At 54.9% G+C, this 16,741-nt stretch overlaps 2 protein-coding genes across 2 annotated transcripts in view; one reads left to right on the plus strand and one right to left on the minus strand.

The window, feature by feature from the left end:
* Positions 1 to 4,364, minus strand: part of ARL3 (ADP ribosylation factor like GTPase 3) — a 30,147-nt gene extending 25,783 nt beyond the window's left edge. The window contains exon 1 of the mRNA XM_058810387.1: positions 4,297 to 4,364. Coding sequence (XP_058666370.1) covers positions 4,297 to 4,299 — 3 coding nt within the window. The 5' untranslated portion in view covers positions 4,300 to 4,364. The remainder of the gene's footprint in view (positions 1 to 4,296) is intronic.
* A 1,358-nt stretch (positions 4,365 to 5,722) lies between these two features.
* Positions 5,723 to 11,660, plus strand: SFXN2 (sideroflexin 2). Its single transcript, XM_058810389.1, has 11 exons — positions 5,723 to 5,915; positions 6,220 to 6,390; positions 7,281 to 7,379; positions 7,532 to 7,607; positions 7,685 to 7,770; positions 8,447 to 8,507; positions 8,606 to 8,672; positions 9,189 to 9,238; positions 9,526 to 9,575; positions 9,815 to 9,862; positions 10,253 to 11,660. Exons 1-11 carry the CDS (start codon positions 5,755 to 5,757, stop codon positions 10,350 to 10,352), a joined length of 969 nt encoding a protein of 322 aa, XP_058666372.1. The 5' UTR covers positions 5,723 to 5,754; the 3' UTR covers positions 10,353 to 11,660.
* Positions 11,661 to 16,741: the final 5,081 nt, after the last annotated feature.

The raw sequence follows: 16,741 nt of genomic DNA on the forward strand, positions 1-16,741 counted from the left end.
AATACTTCTTACTCTGGCAAAACTCCCAAAAATCATTTGCTTACTGCATGTCTCCACCATATGGTGTCATTCAATGCAGACTTTCTTTCCTGCATTGAAATCCAAAATTTAATGGAGTCGAGTCACCTACAGAGTTTTTCCAGCTCAAACCTACTAATGTAGTTTTCTGTCAAAGAGGTCACACAGCACTTTCCAGTTTGATACATAAACCAATACCAGCATGAATCTTCTTTTCATAATTAAAATCAAACTCCTCTGGTTTCAGCAGGTTTGAAAGAAGTATTTTGCCCTGTGCAGAGAAGAGCCAATGCTCAGCACTGGACAATGTCAGCAGTCTCTGTCTGGTTTCAGAACTTCAAAGTCTTTGCTAGTGATTGGTATACTCTCCTATCTGCAGGTGATTTCTCATATCAACCTCTCAGCAATCAGTAAAACAAACTAAAAATCAGGACATTGAACTGCACTGAAAACTAAAGTAGTGAGACACTTATAATACTTGAAAGCATTTTAACGGGGCCGTTTTAAATAGAGCCTTACTACCAAGGAACAAGGGACAAAATAAAGAATTTCTAAGTATGAGGTACGCCTAGAGCAGGCAAGACATACATGCTGGTTTTCCTAGAAACATGAGCTCAAGACCAGGAGAAAGATGCCTGACTATGCATTTAGCTATGCTGTTATTTTATCCTCTTCACCAGATGTGCCTTATGTCAGCTAGGCACTCTGTGACTCAGTTTCCTCAACTATAAAACAGGGCCACACTTTGACAAATCTGGTTTTGACACAATGATGTCATCTTCAATCAATGGTTTTAGAAAACACTGGCCATCCTCTGGCCCCAGCATCTATCACTAACATACCACGTCTCTTGGTAAAGATTGTTATTTCAGTGACAATAGGAAGCATTACTGTGACGAGGAAGCCACAAGCTCTGCTTCAAACAGCATTTTCTAAACTTTGGAAAGCAGCACAACCTTTCATGTAGCAGCCTCCCTTCGCCCTTGCCATGCGCCCGCTGCAGATGCTGCTTAGCAGTGCCAAAGACTTCCAGCTCCACACATCTCTCATGCTTTGCAGTTTTATGGCTCATCCTTCCCTCTGTGCTCCAACTATGACCTTCCACCACCCCTGCCCCACAGCTGTGAGAAATCCTCCTATGCTCTGCAGAAGAAGACACTGCCCCTCTGTACTTACTCACTTGGATGAACACTGAAATAATTTAAACCTCAGCATTAACCCTCTTAGCGCTGGAGTTGTAGCAAGCAGTCGTTGAGGGGAGTTTTAGTTCTTCCAGTGCCATCAGGACATGGCAGGAACGTGCTCACAGGCAGCTACCACAGCTCATATGACAAGCAGTAAATTGTTACATCAAGCTGTCTGGATGATTTCTGACTGCTGACCCATACCCCCAGGCTGCCATAGCTGCTTTGGATGTATTTGCTGCTGTTTCAGGGTTTCTACCACAAATGATTATTCTGTTTTAGTGAAAGTTGAGAATCTAAAGAGATTCTCCACACATTGCTCTCCAGTCCTCTGTCCAGTCCACCCAGCCCACCAGGCACCCCGAAGTGCCACCCACCCTGCCTGAGAGGCTATAATTCAAAAAACAACTCCAAGAAGTGGAAAATAGACAAAGAGGCAGTAAAATGTTGTATCAAATAACACGAGCACTGGCGAACACCCAGTCATCCTCTCGGCACACAAATGCCTGGATAAGAGCAGCCAGATCCCAGACTACAGCAGCTTATCAGGACATCATAAGGCACAAGAGCAGATCTGGCAGCTGCAAGCCAAATGTGTCCCACAAAGCACTTCACTGCTGGAGCTGCCCTCATCTTTACAGCAGATGTCCACCCTGTGATGGCTTTGGTGCCTGGTGTAACATTCCCTATCACCAACCCATCTGAAATAGAGCAGATCCCACAGGCTTTATCTCAGTCTCCTTCTCTGTGACCCAGCAGGTAGGTATGCAGCCAGACTTAACCCAGTGAAGATGAGAAGCTGCCTTTGGTGCTCTTGCCTACACCTCTTCCCATGCATGAATCCCTCTACTTGCATGAATCCTCAACTTATGTCCAGAGGGCTCCTGGACAAAATAAGGCTTTACTCTTGGGAAAGCTTGTTCCCCATTGCTATTGCCTTCTGCTTGTGCTCTCTCTTCATGCAGCATCCTCATCAGTGGCTCTACATCCATGGCAGCTCTGTCACCACCCCTCACCCATAGTTCCAACCCTTCCTTGTGATCCTCACTGCACTTTGCCAGCATCCCACTTGTCCCACCCCAACTACTCTGACATCTAAACCCAAATTGTTCCCAATACCTGCATGACCCTGGTCCATCATCCAACCTTCCTCCAACCTCAATTTAGACTGCACTACACCCTCACCAGTCTCCCAGCATTGCCCTCCACCCAAGAGACCCAGTTGTTCCCTTCAATCCCTGCTAGTACCTCTCAAATAATTTATTTCTTTCTTCCAACAGTTCTTTTCTCCCTGGGATCTTTCTTTCTCTCATCAACATCAAAACTCCACTTCCAGTCTTTCCCACAGTTTATTCTTATTTCTTCTTTTGAACCCAGACTGTCCCTCATCGTGCCAGCCCATGGCAGAAAACCCCAGAGCACACAACATCCCAGCAAACTATCCTAGCCAGCCAAACACTGACTGGGGTTTCCCACTGACTCACCAGACTGCCCATCCCACCAACTGGCAGTCTTCTTTCAGCCCCTGAGCACTCTGTCCTGGACATCTCTGAACACCTAACCCCTTCATCCAGTCTCTTTTTGCCATGATTGATACACAGCCCCTTCTCAGGCTGTGTATCAAAAACCAGCCCTTCCACCTCAGCAAGCTCTCTTCCAGCTCCCTCAATTTCTATAGACAGGATCCAAGTCTCAGGGTTGCCTCCTCCCACCTTGGCTGGGCTGTCCAGTGCACCTTTAGAGTCACAGATGCTCCCAGACTCTTCACAGGCAGTCTTTGAGCACTGCCTTCCATCCTTGCCAGGCTCTTCCATTGCTCCTTCCCTCCTCAGGCCACTGCCATCCTGGTCCCCAGCCCTCCCAAGCACCCACCCCTCCATCACACCTTTCACACCTTGACTGAATCAACTCCAGGCATGCTGATTCCATCCCAACAAAGAGCCCCCCATAGCATCCTTGAGCCTCCCAGCCCCTGTCTAGACCTGATTCACAGAATCACAAAATCAATTAGACTGGAAAAGACCTCTGAGATCACCAAGTCCAACCTATGACTGAATACTTACACGTCAACTAGAGCATGGCACCAAGTGCCATGTACAATCTCTCCAATCTTTCCCTAAACACCTCCAGGGGTGGTGACTCCACCACCTCCCTGGCCAGTCCTTTACTGTCCAGTCACCCTTTCTGTAAAGAAATTCTTCCTAATGTCCAGTCTAAGCCTCCCCTAGCACAGCTCGAGGCTATTTCCCCCTATCCTGTCACTTTCCTCCTCTTCAGACTACACAATCCCAGCTCTTTCAGCCGCTCCTCACAGAACTTGTGCTCCAGGCCCTTCACCAGTTCTGTTGCCTTTTTTAGGACTCAACCCCCTTTTTTGTGTCCCCCATAACATCTGTGTGCTGCCAGAGCCCCAACCCCAACCAGGGTCTTCCATGACTGGATGCCCCAAACGTTCCCTGTTCTCATTCCTTTGTATGGGGGCCTGAACCTGCCCAGCCCCAGGCCTCCATCCTGACTGGATGTCCAGGTGGCACTCAGACCCCAGGCCGGTGTCACACAGTCACAGGATGGGGCAGGCTGCAAGGGACCACAGTCCGTCACTGCTCCAACCTCCCACCCAGGCAGGGTCATCCTGGAGCACATGGCACAGGATCGTGTCCAGATGGTTCTGGAATATCTCCACTGAGGGAGACTCCACAAATTTTGAACAATCTATTCCAGCGTGTGGTCACCCGCACGGCAAAGTTCTTTCTTGTGTTCAGGTGGAGTTTCCCGTGCATCAGTTTCTGCCGTTGCCTGTTCCCCTACTGCCCGTTGCCTGTTCCCCTACTGCCCGGCAGCACCCAGCAGAGCGTGGCTCGCTCCCTTGGTTCCATCGCCTCGGCCCCCCCTCTCATGGCCCAAGGCCTGCCCGTGCCTGCCACGAGCCCGGCCGGGCCCGACAGACCCTCCGGCCCCCATCACCCCACGCTCCGCGGGGGGATCACCCGCGGCCTCAGACGCCCCCGGCCGCGCCGGCCCCGTCCCTCAGCCCTCAGCCTTCAGCCCGCCCCGGCGGCCCCGGGCCCGGCCCCGCTGCCCCCGCCCCGCTCACCATCCTCGGCGCGGCCCGGGGTTACCATGGGCAACTGCGTCACACCCACCCGCGCGCCGACGTGCCCGCGCCGGGGGAGGGGCCAGCCATGGGTCCGCCCGCGAACGGCGCACGCGTACTGGGGCGGCCCTGCCGGGGGCGGTGGGCGCGGCCGCTCGGGGCTCTGAGATTGGCTGGGAGCGGCCACGCGTCGGAGCGCGGGGGCGGTGAGCGGCGCGAGGGCGGGAGCGGGGCCCGGGAGCGCAGGTGGGACACGTGGGGACGCGACGGGGCTGGGCTGGGGCGGGACGGGGCGGAGCGGAGCGGAGCGTGCCGTGCCGTGCCGTGCCGTGCCGTGCCGTGCCGTGCCGTGCCGTGCCGTGCCGAGCCGAGCCGATCCGAGCCGAGTCGAGTCGAGTCGAGTCGAGTCGTGACCGAGCCGCGCTGGAGGTGTGCCGGGGCTGTGCCATGCCATGCCGGGCCGAGCCGAGCCGAGCCGGGGCTGTGTCGAGCTGTGCTGTGCCTTACAGAGAAGGGCAGGGAAATTGGTGAAGGGTCTGGAGCTCAAGTCTTATGAGAAATGGCTGAGGGAGCTGGGAGCGTTTAACCTGGAGAAAAGGCTCAGGGAGACCTTATCGCTGTCTACAGCTACCTTTGAAATGAGGTGTAGCTAGGTGGGAGCGGGCCCCTTCTCGCAGGCAGTCAGCGACAGGACGAGAGGATATAGTCTGAAGCTGTGCCAGGTTCAGGTTGGACTTTAGTAAGTGTTTCTTTACAGAAGGGTGGTTAGATACTGGAAAGGACTGCTGAGGGAGATGGTGGGGTTACAGTCCCTTGGAGGTGTTTAAGTAAGGACTCAACATGGCACTTGGCTAGGGTTAGGCACTAGGTTAGCCATGCTGTAGTTGACGTGGTGGTGTTTGGTCATAGGTTGATCTCAGAAGTATTTTCGTGCCTAATTCTTTCTGTGACTCTGTGCTGTGAACTGTGGGCATGTGGTGCAGCACCCCGGGGAGCAGGCAGGGCAATGCCATGGCAGTGCAGAGCAGCATTAGAAGGATGTGCAGGACGGTGCTGTGGGGGGCACAGCACCGTCTGCACACTCGGAGGCTGCAGAGTAGTGCCCCTACAGGAGCGCCTGCAGGGCAGCCTTTGGAGGCTTGAGCTGGGCCCTGCAGTGCTGTGCAGCACCATACCACCCCGAGGAGGGGGTGTGGGGTGCAGCACAAGTGGGGTGACCACAGGCAAGCAGGGTGATGTGTGAAGTAGCGTCCTGACTGCAGTGTTCTGCTGACAGCAGGAGTGCAGGGGCCTCCTGGGCTCGGGGCTGCTGAAAGTCCAGTTGTCCTGTTAAATATAAACCTGCCATGGCTCTCACCCAGCTGACCGCTCCTGTGGCCATGGCAGGCATGCACTCAATGAGCGAGCAAGGCAGGATCCTACTGAGCGGCCTTTTCCCCTGCCCAGACCTACACCAAGATGGCCACAGTTTCCCCTAGCTTCAACATCGACTCCCCACGCTGGGACCAGAGCACCTTCGTGGGGCGCCTGAAGCACTTCCTCAACATCACCGACCCTCGGACAGTGCTGGTGTCAGAGGAGGAGCTGGACCAAGCCAAGGCCCTGGTGGAGAGCTGCAGGTGAGGGGCAGGGGTACAAATGGGGCAGGTGCCATCCCTGTGTTCACGGCCATCCCAACCACTGTGCAGTGTTGCAGGGGATGGAGGCAGTCATTCTCAAGCAGGTATGCTGTGATGTAACATCTGTTGGAAGTAGTTTTGGGGGGCTTTCCCAGGCTTCTCCCAGGAGCTTCAAGCTGTGACATGCATCCTTCTCAGGAGATGTTTCCTCTGCCTTTCATGTGGTGCCCAGAGCTCTGTGCCTCAGCAGTGCTGGGTGCTGGCGGGTCTGTGCAGCTTCCCCTGATGGGCTTTGGGTTTGCAGGGCCGGGCTGGTGCCGCCAGGAAGCAGCCAGGAGCAGCTGCTCTATGCCAAGAAGCTGTACGACTCAGCCTTCCACCCTGACAGCGGTGAGAAGATGAACTTCATTGGCAGGATGTCCTTCCAGGTGCCGGGGGGCATGGCCATCACTGGCTGCATGCTCCAGTTCTATCGGTGAGCTCCTGGGTACACCAGGCTGGGGACACAGCCCTGACAGCCCCCAGCCCCTCTCAAGTTCCCCCAAGGCCAGAGCACGGCCAGCCTGCCTCCGCTGGGGCTGAGTGCTGCCCAGGGCATGCCCAGGGCTGCTGTGCTTGCCTGTGTCCTGTGGTCGAGCCCAATGTCTCTGGGCTCTGTCCCCAGCACCCAACCTGGTAGAAGCATCACAGATCCCCCTGGCATGGCTGGGAATGGTCTCACCTCACCCTGAGCTCAGCTGAGCTCTTCCCATAGCTCCTGTAATGATTAATGCAACCACATCCTGCTTGGCTGCTGCTCTTGGTCTGTAGCCCATAGCAGTCTTTGGAAATGAGGACCAAATGTGCCCCTAGGCCAGGCTGCTTCAGCATCCCCAGCTCCTGCTGACAGCTCCCTGCCTTTCCCTTCTCCACCCCCCTGCATTCCAAAGTGTGCTCCCTGTGTCCCTTCCTGCCCCACACCAGTATCCCTGAGACACCAGTAGAAACCCAGGCACCCTCATTCCCCAGAGCCACTTCTGTCCCCATGTGTCCCCTCCTTGCTGCTTGCTTTGACAAAGGCTTATCTCAGCCCAGCAGAGGATGGCTGCCACTCTGCTGAGAGCTGTGTCTCCCACCCCTGCCCAAGTGCCTTGCAGGACTGGGCCCCTCCTTCCTATGCTCCCCAGGGCAACCAGAACTCCTGGGATCATTTCCCAGCTCTGCCACTGGCTTGTCACTTTGCCACAGTTCCTCAGTTTCCCTTTGGAGACACCATGATGAGTGGATTGCAGGCATCTTGGCTGTCTCCCTGCCAAGCCTGGCCATGGGCACAGGCCAGGTGTCCCTGACAGCCCTCGGGTGCTCTCCCATCCCTTCCCTCCACAGGACAGTGCCTGCAGTGGTTTTCTGGCAGTGGGTGAACCAGTCCTTCAATGCCTTTGTCAACTACACCAACCGCAACGCTGCCTCCCCCATCTCCCTGAGGTGAGCGGGCCCCACAGGATGCCGTGTGCCCACTTGATGCACCTCTGGATGCCCTGTAAAGACCCTCTATGCAGTGTCTTGGGCACAGAGGGAACGGGGCTGAGTCAGAGTTGGTGATTCTGTTGTCTCCCTTCTTTGAAATCGCTGTCCAGGCAAATCGGGGTGGCTTATGTCACGGCCACCAGTGCAGCCCTGGCCACCGCAGTGGGACTCAACCTCTACACCAAGGTATGCCAGGCTAGGGCCAGGTAGGGCAGCTGGGCACATGCTGCTCTGTCATGCTGATGCCAGCCTGTTTCCCACAGCGAGCGCCCCCCTTGCTGGCCCGCTGGGTCCCCTTTGCAGCTGTGGCTGCTGCCAACTGCGTCAATATCCCCATGATGCGGCAACAGTAAGTGTCACACGTGCCTGGGGCGCTTGAGGGACCCAGCTCCCTTCAAAGGCAAGCTGGTGGCAGCCAGGCTCCTGGACTGCCTGGCCTCCCTGCCTTGGATTCCCCTCCTGGGAGCTGGAGAGGGGTGAACTGGGGTCTGTGCATTTGCAGTGCTGTGTCTGTGGTGGAGGGTGCTGGGTGGGATGGCTCAGCCTCCACCTAGAGCAGGAGGGGGATTTTTGGCTGATAGCTGCTCTGGAATCTGTGCTGGAAGATCCCTCAAACCCAAAGATCTCCTGCATGGCATGGGAGAACCCTAGTCCATGATATCCTGATGCTGGCACACCCCAGTGTGGGTCCTTGTGCTGACCTGTGTCTGCTGCTCGGGGTTCCCCACAAGTCAGGGCACAAGGAGCTCAGGTACTGTGTGAGGGACTGTGCCCTGGCTCAGCTGTGTATCCAGGCAGTGTCTGTCCCTAGCACGGCCAGATCCTGCTCACAGCTGTGCCCTGAAGATGGCAGCATCGGCTGGGCTGGGGACCGTGGTGCCCCGGGGTGCTGGAGCCCCGTGCCCTGGGGGCATCTGGGGCTGCTGTGTGTAGAGGACTCCCCTGGCACCCCCTCACCCCGTTGCTGTGTTCTTATGCTTTCCCGACCATCCCATCCTCCACTCACGACTGCCTATCTCCTTCAGGGAGATCATCAACGGGATCACAGTGACAGATGAGAACAACAACGACCTCGGCCGCTCCAGGGTGAGTCTGGGGATGGGGATGCGGGTTGGGGCACTGGGGATGGGGATGTGGGTTGGGGCAGGGCGCTGCCGGGGCTCACCTGCTGGTTTTGCTTGCAGAGGGCAGCAGTGAAGGGCATCACGCAGGTTGTGCTCTCCAGGATCACCATGGCAGCACCGGGCATGAGTGAGTGCGGGGCACGGGGGTGTGCAGCTGAACTGGGGACTCTCCTGGACCCACCACCGTGCCCTTCCCTGCTTCAGTTTCCCTCATGAAAAAGAGGGAGGGTGGCCCTGCATTCCAGGTGGCATTTGCTCTCCTCATCCAGCCATTCCTATCAGAGGTCCCCCAGCCCCCTCCATGCCAAACCACATCCTGGAAGACAGGGGGCAGTTTGGCCCCATAAGGATGCTTCTCTCGTGGTTTCTGACCCTAGCCCCTCAGCCTGCAGCCTGGCACCCCCTCTGCTCCTGAGACCCTTGACATCCTGCAAGCCCAGAAGGAAGGGCAGGAGCGTGAGGATCACAGACCATGCTGCCCCAATGGGTCAGGTCCTTGCTGTCAGCAAACACCCAGCAGTCCCCAGCATAACTAGCTGCTTCCATGGCCTCCAGGTGGATGGTCCTGCTGGGACAGCCCTGCAGGCTGGCTAGCAGGATAGCTGTTCTGGGATCTGGGCTGACCTTTGCTCTCTGTGCCTAGTTATTTTGCCCATCATCATGGAGCGGCTGGAGAAATTCACCTTCATGCAGGTGAGTGCATGTTTCTTCTCTCAGCCAGTGGGTTCTGTGGTGCTCCAGCCCATATCTGCTGTTGATATGCTGGGGATCAAATGGAGATTTGCAGAGCCTGGCTTGCTTTGCTCCCTACTTCAGTCATTGATACACCAATGGCCTCTCAAGTGACATGGGGAGGCTGTGGGAGGGTGGCAGGGTTTGGTGCACACCACATTCAGTCCTACTGAGGGGAGAAGTCTGCCTACCCTGTGAGTGGGTCTTGTGGTAAGACCAGGGACTCAATCCTGGCTCTTCTCTTGCAGCGGATCCAGGTTCTCCATGGGCCTCTGCAGGTGCTGCTCTGCGGGGGCTTGTAAGTATCTCACTGCTCAGTCACCTGTGAGTGCCTGGAGTATGGCTCCAAAGAGATGCTTGAAAAAATACTTCTTTCCCAGAAGAAATAGCAAAGCTGCTTACCTTTCAGCTTGGGCTTTCCCCAGTTATTGGGAGTCATGGGGTGTGAGCAGCACTTCTTGGGCTGAAATCCCTGTGGCTGGAGGGCAAACAGGCTGGGATTCCCAGGACTAATCTCTGCTCTTCTCTGTCCCACAGCCTCCTGTTCATGGTGCCAGCAGCCTGTGCCCTCTTCCCCCAGCGATGGTACCTCTTCCACTGCTTCCCCCTCCTGCATGGGATCTTGGGAGCCTTCCTCCTTCCCTAGTTCCTCTCTGCCCATCCCAGGAGAAGCAGGATGGGCACCCACCCTTCAACCCAAAGCAGTGTTTGCCTGCACACACTGGTGCCCAGGGCAGCAGGAAAACATGTGCCTGCCCTGCTCTGTGAGCTCTGTGCTGGGACCAACAGGATACCTGGCTGCATGGGCAGCTCTCTGCCTTCCAGCACTGGGAGGGAGGGGTGGTGGGTCTTGCCGAGAGCCTGCAAGATCTCAGGGACTGCAGAGGCCTCAAATGGCAATGGGAAGGGAGGGTGGTTTGACTGGTGGTTGGAGAGGAGGATCTTGGCTCTCAGTGTGTATCTCCCTCTCCACAGCTCCCTTGCACTGGCTGACCTTGAGGTGGAGCTGCGTGACAGTATCATGGCCAAGCACGGGGACCAAGTGCCATATGTCTATTTTAACAAAGGACTGTGAATGGAGACTACCTCAGGAGCCATCACACCCCTCTGGCCTCCTACCACCACCATTCCCACATCCCCTGAGCAGGGTCAGAGGGACAGTCCAGCCCAGATCTGCACCCCCACCCAGCACCTTCTCTGCAGCCTTCTTCCACTGTAGAATCAGGGTCTGACTCTGTGTCCAGCTTGCAGCATTTTGGCTTGTCCTGACCCATGCCCATTTGCTGCTGGCCATGTCTCAGCCTTCCCATGTCTCTCTTGCCCTGAGGGATGCCTGTGCTTCCTGTGCCTTCCTTTTGCCCAGCCTGTTTGGGCCTCACTGGGTTTGGCCCCATGAGGCATGAGGCTCTCTCCCTTGGGGCTCAGAGCACAGTTCTACCTCTAAAAGCAGATATCCTGCCATTGTACCAGCAACCAAACCACATTCCTGCCTTAAACCACCACAGTAGCCTCTTCCCAAGAGATGGATCGTGTCTTGGCAGGTGTGAAGGGACCAGTTCTCTCTGCACCATGAGACTCACCATCCCAAAGTCCAGAGATCAATGCTTGGACTGTGCATTCCTTGCTCTCAGGTTCAGGTTCTATTCACTCTGTGTTTGCCACAAGCCAGGAAAGAAATAGCTAATTGTTTTTAGCTCTAATTTTTTTCATTCCTCTGAGCTCTGTCACCCTTGTCCTACATCTCTGGTCCCCACAGTGAAAGCATGAAACTGCAACTTTAGGGAACAATTGTCTCTGTGCCCCCTTTGACATGGGGAAGAAGACACAGAAATCATAGAATTGTTATGGTTGGAAGGACCTCTGGAGGTAATCTATTCCAGCTCCCCTGCTGAGGCAGAGTCACTAGAGCAAGTTACACAGGAATGTATCCAGGTGAGTTTTGAGTATTTCCAGAGAGGGAGACTCTACAACCTGCCTGGGGAGCGTGGTCCAGTGCTTTGCTATCCTCAATGTAAAGAATTTCTTCCTCATGTTGAGGTGGAACTTCTTGTGGTTTAGTTTATGGCCATTGTTCCTTGTCCTGTTGCTGGGCACCACTGAAAAGAGCCTGGCACCATCCTTTTGTCACCTGCCTTTGAGACATTTATATGCATAGATGAGATCCCTCTCAGTCTTCTCCTTTTCCAGACTGAACAGACCTGGCTCTCACATTCTCTCCTCATAAGAGATGCTCCAAATCCCTCATCATCTTTCTGTCTCTCCACTGAACACTCTCCAATAGCTTCTCTCTTTCTTGTCACAGAGCTGTCAAGGCATTCACTCAGGCTCTGAATTCAGTCACTGCTGTTGCACTGCAAACAGCAGAGGAAGGTTGAAAAATAAATGTGATGATTTTTAAAAACCATCTGTGGGTTGTGCTTCTGGCTGATCTCTGTTTCTGGTTCTCTGGGCTGGGCTGGTATGTGGGTCTCATGCTTGCTTTGGAAGGGAGTAGTGTGGGCTTTGTGACTGACCAAGCATCAGGGTGAGGGTGAGCAAAGGGGCCAGGAGAAGGAAGAAGAGTGTAAGGGATGGCATGAGCTCTGAAACCCTGGGGCATTCAATGGCAGCCTTCCCCAAGAGGTTCTTGGGGCTGCAAGGTCCCATGGCAAGTGACAAAGGTGATTGTGCTCTGCTCACAGTGACAGTCATCTTCTTCTGGGGCCTGAGAGGGTAACACTGGGAGAGCCTTCCTACACCCATGGGTGCTGTTTATGGCCAGGCAGAGTTTCATGGTGCTATCTTGGGTCTGCCATGAGGCTGCTCCCACCCCAAAGGAGAGCAGCATGAGCGTGCTGCAGCCTAGTTTGGGGGAGAAAGAAGCCCAAGTCCTAAAGCCCCTGCTTTCAATCGTGGCTGCTCCGAGAGTCCCATGGCCCAGTGGATGATCCATGCTCCTCCCTCCAGTCAGGGATATGTGTCAGATCTCTAGGGCAGCAGCATTCTCACATCAGCCATGTGCCCGAGTAGAGACACATTCTGCTCCTTCAGAGAGAGCAGCCAAACCCAAAAGGTACTTATTGAAGTATCCACAGCAGGTTTACTCCTGCCAAAGCTGCAACAGGCAAAGGATAATCTCCAACCACATGTAGCTACTCCTAGAAAGCTGTAAAAGAGCTCTGAAAGAATTAACAGCAGAACAGAAAGAAGAAAACTTGTATATCTGTTCCCTGGGCATTATTAGATCTCTTGTTAAAGCACAATTAAAGTAATAGATAAACACATGAAATAAAACAGATGTCACTGGGAGTGACATCTGGGAGTGGAGAGGAGCCACAAGGAGACTGTCCTTAGCTCACACTGCTCCTGTCCTACACCCAAAACAGCCGTGAGGGCTTTCAGAAAAGTACCTGTAGCAGTCTTTTGGACCAAGGTGACTCTGGCATGCTCGGGAGCATGGCAATGTTTGTCAAATGATGTGCTGTAGCACCCAAAAACTGCCTTTTCCCTGTTCTTGCTGTTCACCCCTCCTGCCTTGGCAGTTTGGAGGGGTCCTGGCAGGGCAGGGAGTTCTTTGTGCAGTGATTCTGGGGCAGCAGCCACATGAAGCCAAGTTTGGGACCATGGAAGAAAAGCCTCAGCTGTTTGGCTGCTCCTTTTTTCCTGCCCTGAGGGGCAGTGGAGCACAGAGACCCCCTGAAGTGCTGTTGCCATCTTGCATCAGCTCTTCCCCTGCCCTGGGGAGTGGGACATGGTGCAGTTTATTGCTTATGGACAGAGTAAGAGGTTTGCTCTGGGCTTATAGAATTGGCAAGCCATGCTCAAGACAGAGCTTCCCTCCTGCCTCCCTGAGCTTAGAGCAGTGGATTCCCTCTTCAGATCAGCATGGATTTATGCCAGCTGACAGTTCAGCTCAGCAGGGTTTCTAGGTTTCTAGGTTGTAGCTGGAATCTCCCCCCAAGGATTCAAGTCATCTCAACAGCTCACATCACTCTGGACATGGCCACTGCAGCCAGAGCCTGCCAGCCCTCCCCAAAACCACAGTAAGTCTGCAGCCTGCCTTGGTGTCACTGGGGAGCAGAGGAGTTGCTGCAAGCTGTGGCCAGTCTGGCCTCCATTTCCCATTGCAACAGGAAGGAAACCTCATTGCAAAGAGTCAGAGCCAGACGAATCCCTGCTTGGGAAGAGCAGCAAGTGTTAATTGCTCTCCAACAATGAGTCACACCTGATCTGAGCTTGTCCTGTGCTCCCTGATCTCCATGCCTTCTCCCTGCTGTGCCTCTAATTTCAGGGCTAGCTGGGAACAGGAATAAAGCTCCTTCAATAACTGTGTGTGGCGGAAATGTCAGTGTTCCAGCATATTTACAACCTCACTTCAAATGTAACCACACCAAAGATGCCACATTGGTGTGCAGCAGAGCCTGAGCAGGGGCTGGGAGGCTGCTGGGCTCCCTCAAGCACTGGCAATCCCAGCAGGAAGGGACTGTCTTCAGTCCCAAGGGCCGCAGGAGGCCGGGATCTGGCTGCCACAGGAAGAGGAGAGGGCATGGTGAAGGTGTGACAGGTGAATGCCTGCTGGCCCACACTAGCAGCAGGCAGGAGAGCTGATCTGGATAGAAAAAAGCCAGGGCAGGAGATAAGTTGCTAAATCAATTATTTTTTCTGGCCTTTCTTAATGTGTTATCTGATCATCTGATGAACTTCATCATGCCAATCCGGCATGAAGCCTGTCTGGTACTCTGCTGGGAGCGGCAGTGCAGAAACCCTCTGACACTGCCCCAGAGCATGGGCTGTCTCTGCCGAGCTGGGAATCAATGCCCAGTGCTCAAGATGCCCCCACTCCGGCTGGGAGTGTGGACAATCACTGTGTGGGGACATGCTGGGACACAGCCATAGGGGCAGATCCCCTTCTCCATGCTGCTTATGTCTGCCAGTGGTGCTGGCACCAACAGATTGCTACCCTCTGGCACCAATAGACTGCTACCCTCTGGAGGCCCTGAGCCCAGAGCCATGCCGCTGCTGCCATGCCAGCCCCCGCTCCATGTCCCGGTGTGCCCCAGGTCCGGGCGGGCTGCTGGGGTTTGGGGCAATGTGAGCGCACTGGGGAGGAGGCTGAGCAAGGCTCATGCTGAGCAGGAGTGACCAGCTGAATGGAGGATGAGTGCCTGGCAGCCACAGGGAGGCTGTGGGTCTGTCTGTGTGTCAGTGTGTGTGTGCGCGCAGTCCCCGCACCCCTCTCCAGCCAGTTCCGCCACTCACAACATGGCGGCCCGAGTGCGCCCTCAGGTTTCCGCCTCGCTGTGCCACACTCAAGATGGCAGCGCCCTACACGCAGACCCCGCCCCTCCCGGTTCTGCCATAAGCGACATCGCGCTGAATCAATGGCAAGCGGAAAGCTGCGCCGGCCGCCCAATAGAGGAGTGCCGAGGGCGGGTCCGGGCGCGGGGTGCCCCTGGGCTCCCGTCCCGGGCCGCAGTCGGGCCGGGGAGGCGGGAGCGGGGGGTGGGGGGCATGGCGAGGAGGCTCCGCGCCGCCATGGCCCTGCTGCTGCTCCAGGCCCTGCCCGAGGGGCTGCCCGCCGGCGCGGAGCCCGCCCAGGTAGGGGGGAGCCGTTCGGGGGGTCTGGGGTCGCGCCGTGCCGTGCCGGGGGGCTGCGCCCCTGGGAAAAGGGGCGGCTGTGATTGCGGGGGCTGCGCCGGCCCTTGGGGCAGAGGCTCCGGCGGGGCTGGCCGGGTGTGCGTGAGGTGCCAGGGGGAAGAGGCTCTTGGGGGCCCGCCTAAGGTTTGGGGAGCCCCGTGACTGGAGTGAAGCTGGAGGAGATGCAGAGCCCTGGCTTTGGGGGTTCCTGTGTGCCGTGGGGTTGGAGAGGTGGTGTAGGGATCCAGGCACCGGTGGCAGTGCCGCTTGCAGGGGCTTTGTGCGGCACAGTGGCTGCAGGACGAAGGAGAAAGGTGTTTGACTGGACAACAAGGGAAAGGTGGCTGGAGTGAGGGCAGGAGGCTGGAGCTGGCAGGTGCACAGGGGCCTGAGAGTGGAGGTGCAGGTATCTTTCGGAGGTGTGACAGGGAGCAAGGTGACCTGTGAGGGGACAGGGCTGAAGGAGGTTTAGAGTGAGCTGGATGGTGGCAATGGGACAGAAGAGGTGGGTCAGCAGGAAAGTGGGACTTGTGTGGTGCTGCCCAGGACAGGTGAGCTGGTCTTCCCGTGGCAGGAACAGTGGAGAAGGAGCTTCGGTTCAAACCTGTCAGCAGCAGGAAGGAAGAGGGAGCTTATTACAGCTGGGATGAGAGGAACCAGGCCTTGTCTTCATAAGCTCTGACCACCCGGTTACTTTTGTCATGCCGGGGAAGGGTTTTAATGAAGTTTGCTCCCTCTTTTTCATCTCTTTACTCTGTCTCATGTCTATGCTGCAATTTGTACTGTTCACATCTCCAGTGGTGGTCTTGAGTCCAGCAGTGTAGACACCCGTAACTTATCCCACCTCGATGTGATGTGTATGTTCAGTGATGCTCAGTGAGGACTGCACTCGGCCAAGCAACCTGTGCACGACCTGGATCTTATAATTCATGGAGTCCTTATGCCTTTTTCACCCCTTGGAGAGCATGGATGGAATATGATGACTTCTGGTTTGATATGGTGTATTCTGTATAAAGTACAAATTGCAGTTTGCATTTGTTGAAGGTCAGAGATAATGAGATGCTGAGCTGTGACTGTAGGTCACAGGTGTCATGGGGTGCGTTGTGCCTATTGTCAAAGGGATGCAGATGGATGTGTCCTTCTGGAAGGCATCCACTGAAATACTTCTCAACACTTCTGCAGGAGGAGGAGGTGAGGAGTTTGTCTATAATTACAGATGTTATGCATCTTTTGAATTCTGCTCTTTTCTAGGTGTTGAGAGCACCTTATCTACTTTAAAAGCTGTGTAATTTGCTGTTGGTAGAGCCATTCCAAATCCTCTTCAGCCACACTGAGGCTAAGGCTTGGCTGTTCCTGCCCTAGGGAGCCAGATGCAGGACTGTGTTGAACTGTGTGTTTTCAACATTGTCTCAACTGCCTTTAATAGATGGAAGTCCTGGTGCTTGCTTCATTTCACCTGCAGGCTGAGGTACATAAACTAAACGTAAACAAGCACATCTCAGAACCATTTTGCTCTCTGGTTGTTGTGGTACCCAGCTGTGAGCAGTGGTCAGGTGGTAGGATTATCTGTATGGTAGCTGTGAGTCTCTGCAACCCTATACATGCTAATAAAAATGTCATACCTGCTTTGAAGACTGTGCAAGATGCTCCCTGCCTCAGACAGTTTATATATTAGTCAAACAAATAGGAAGTAGAAAAGAAGGAAAGAAAAAAGGAGGAAGGCATGGAAACAATTGTACATCTGGATTGCATGTGGAATAGTGGCATTTGTGACTTGTGGATATACTCTCTAGTCAGTGCACCAGAAATAATCCTAAAATAATATGTCTTGAGTGGTACAATACATGA

Source organism: Ammospiza caudacuta, chromosome 9, assembly GCF_027887145.1.
Source record: "Ammospiza caudacuta isolate bAmmCau1 chromosome 9, bAmmCau1.pri, whole genome shotgun sequence".
Classification (NCBI taxonomy): domain Eukaryota; kingdom Metazoa; phylum Chordata; class Aves; order Passeriformes; family Passerellidae; genus Ammospiza; species Ammospiza caudacuta.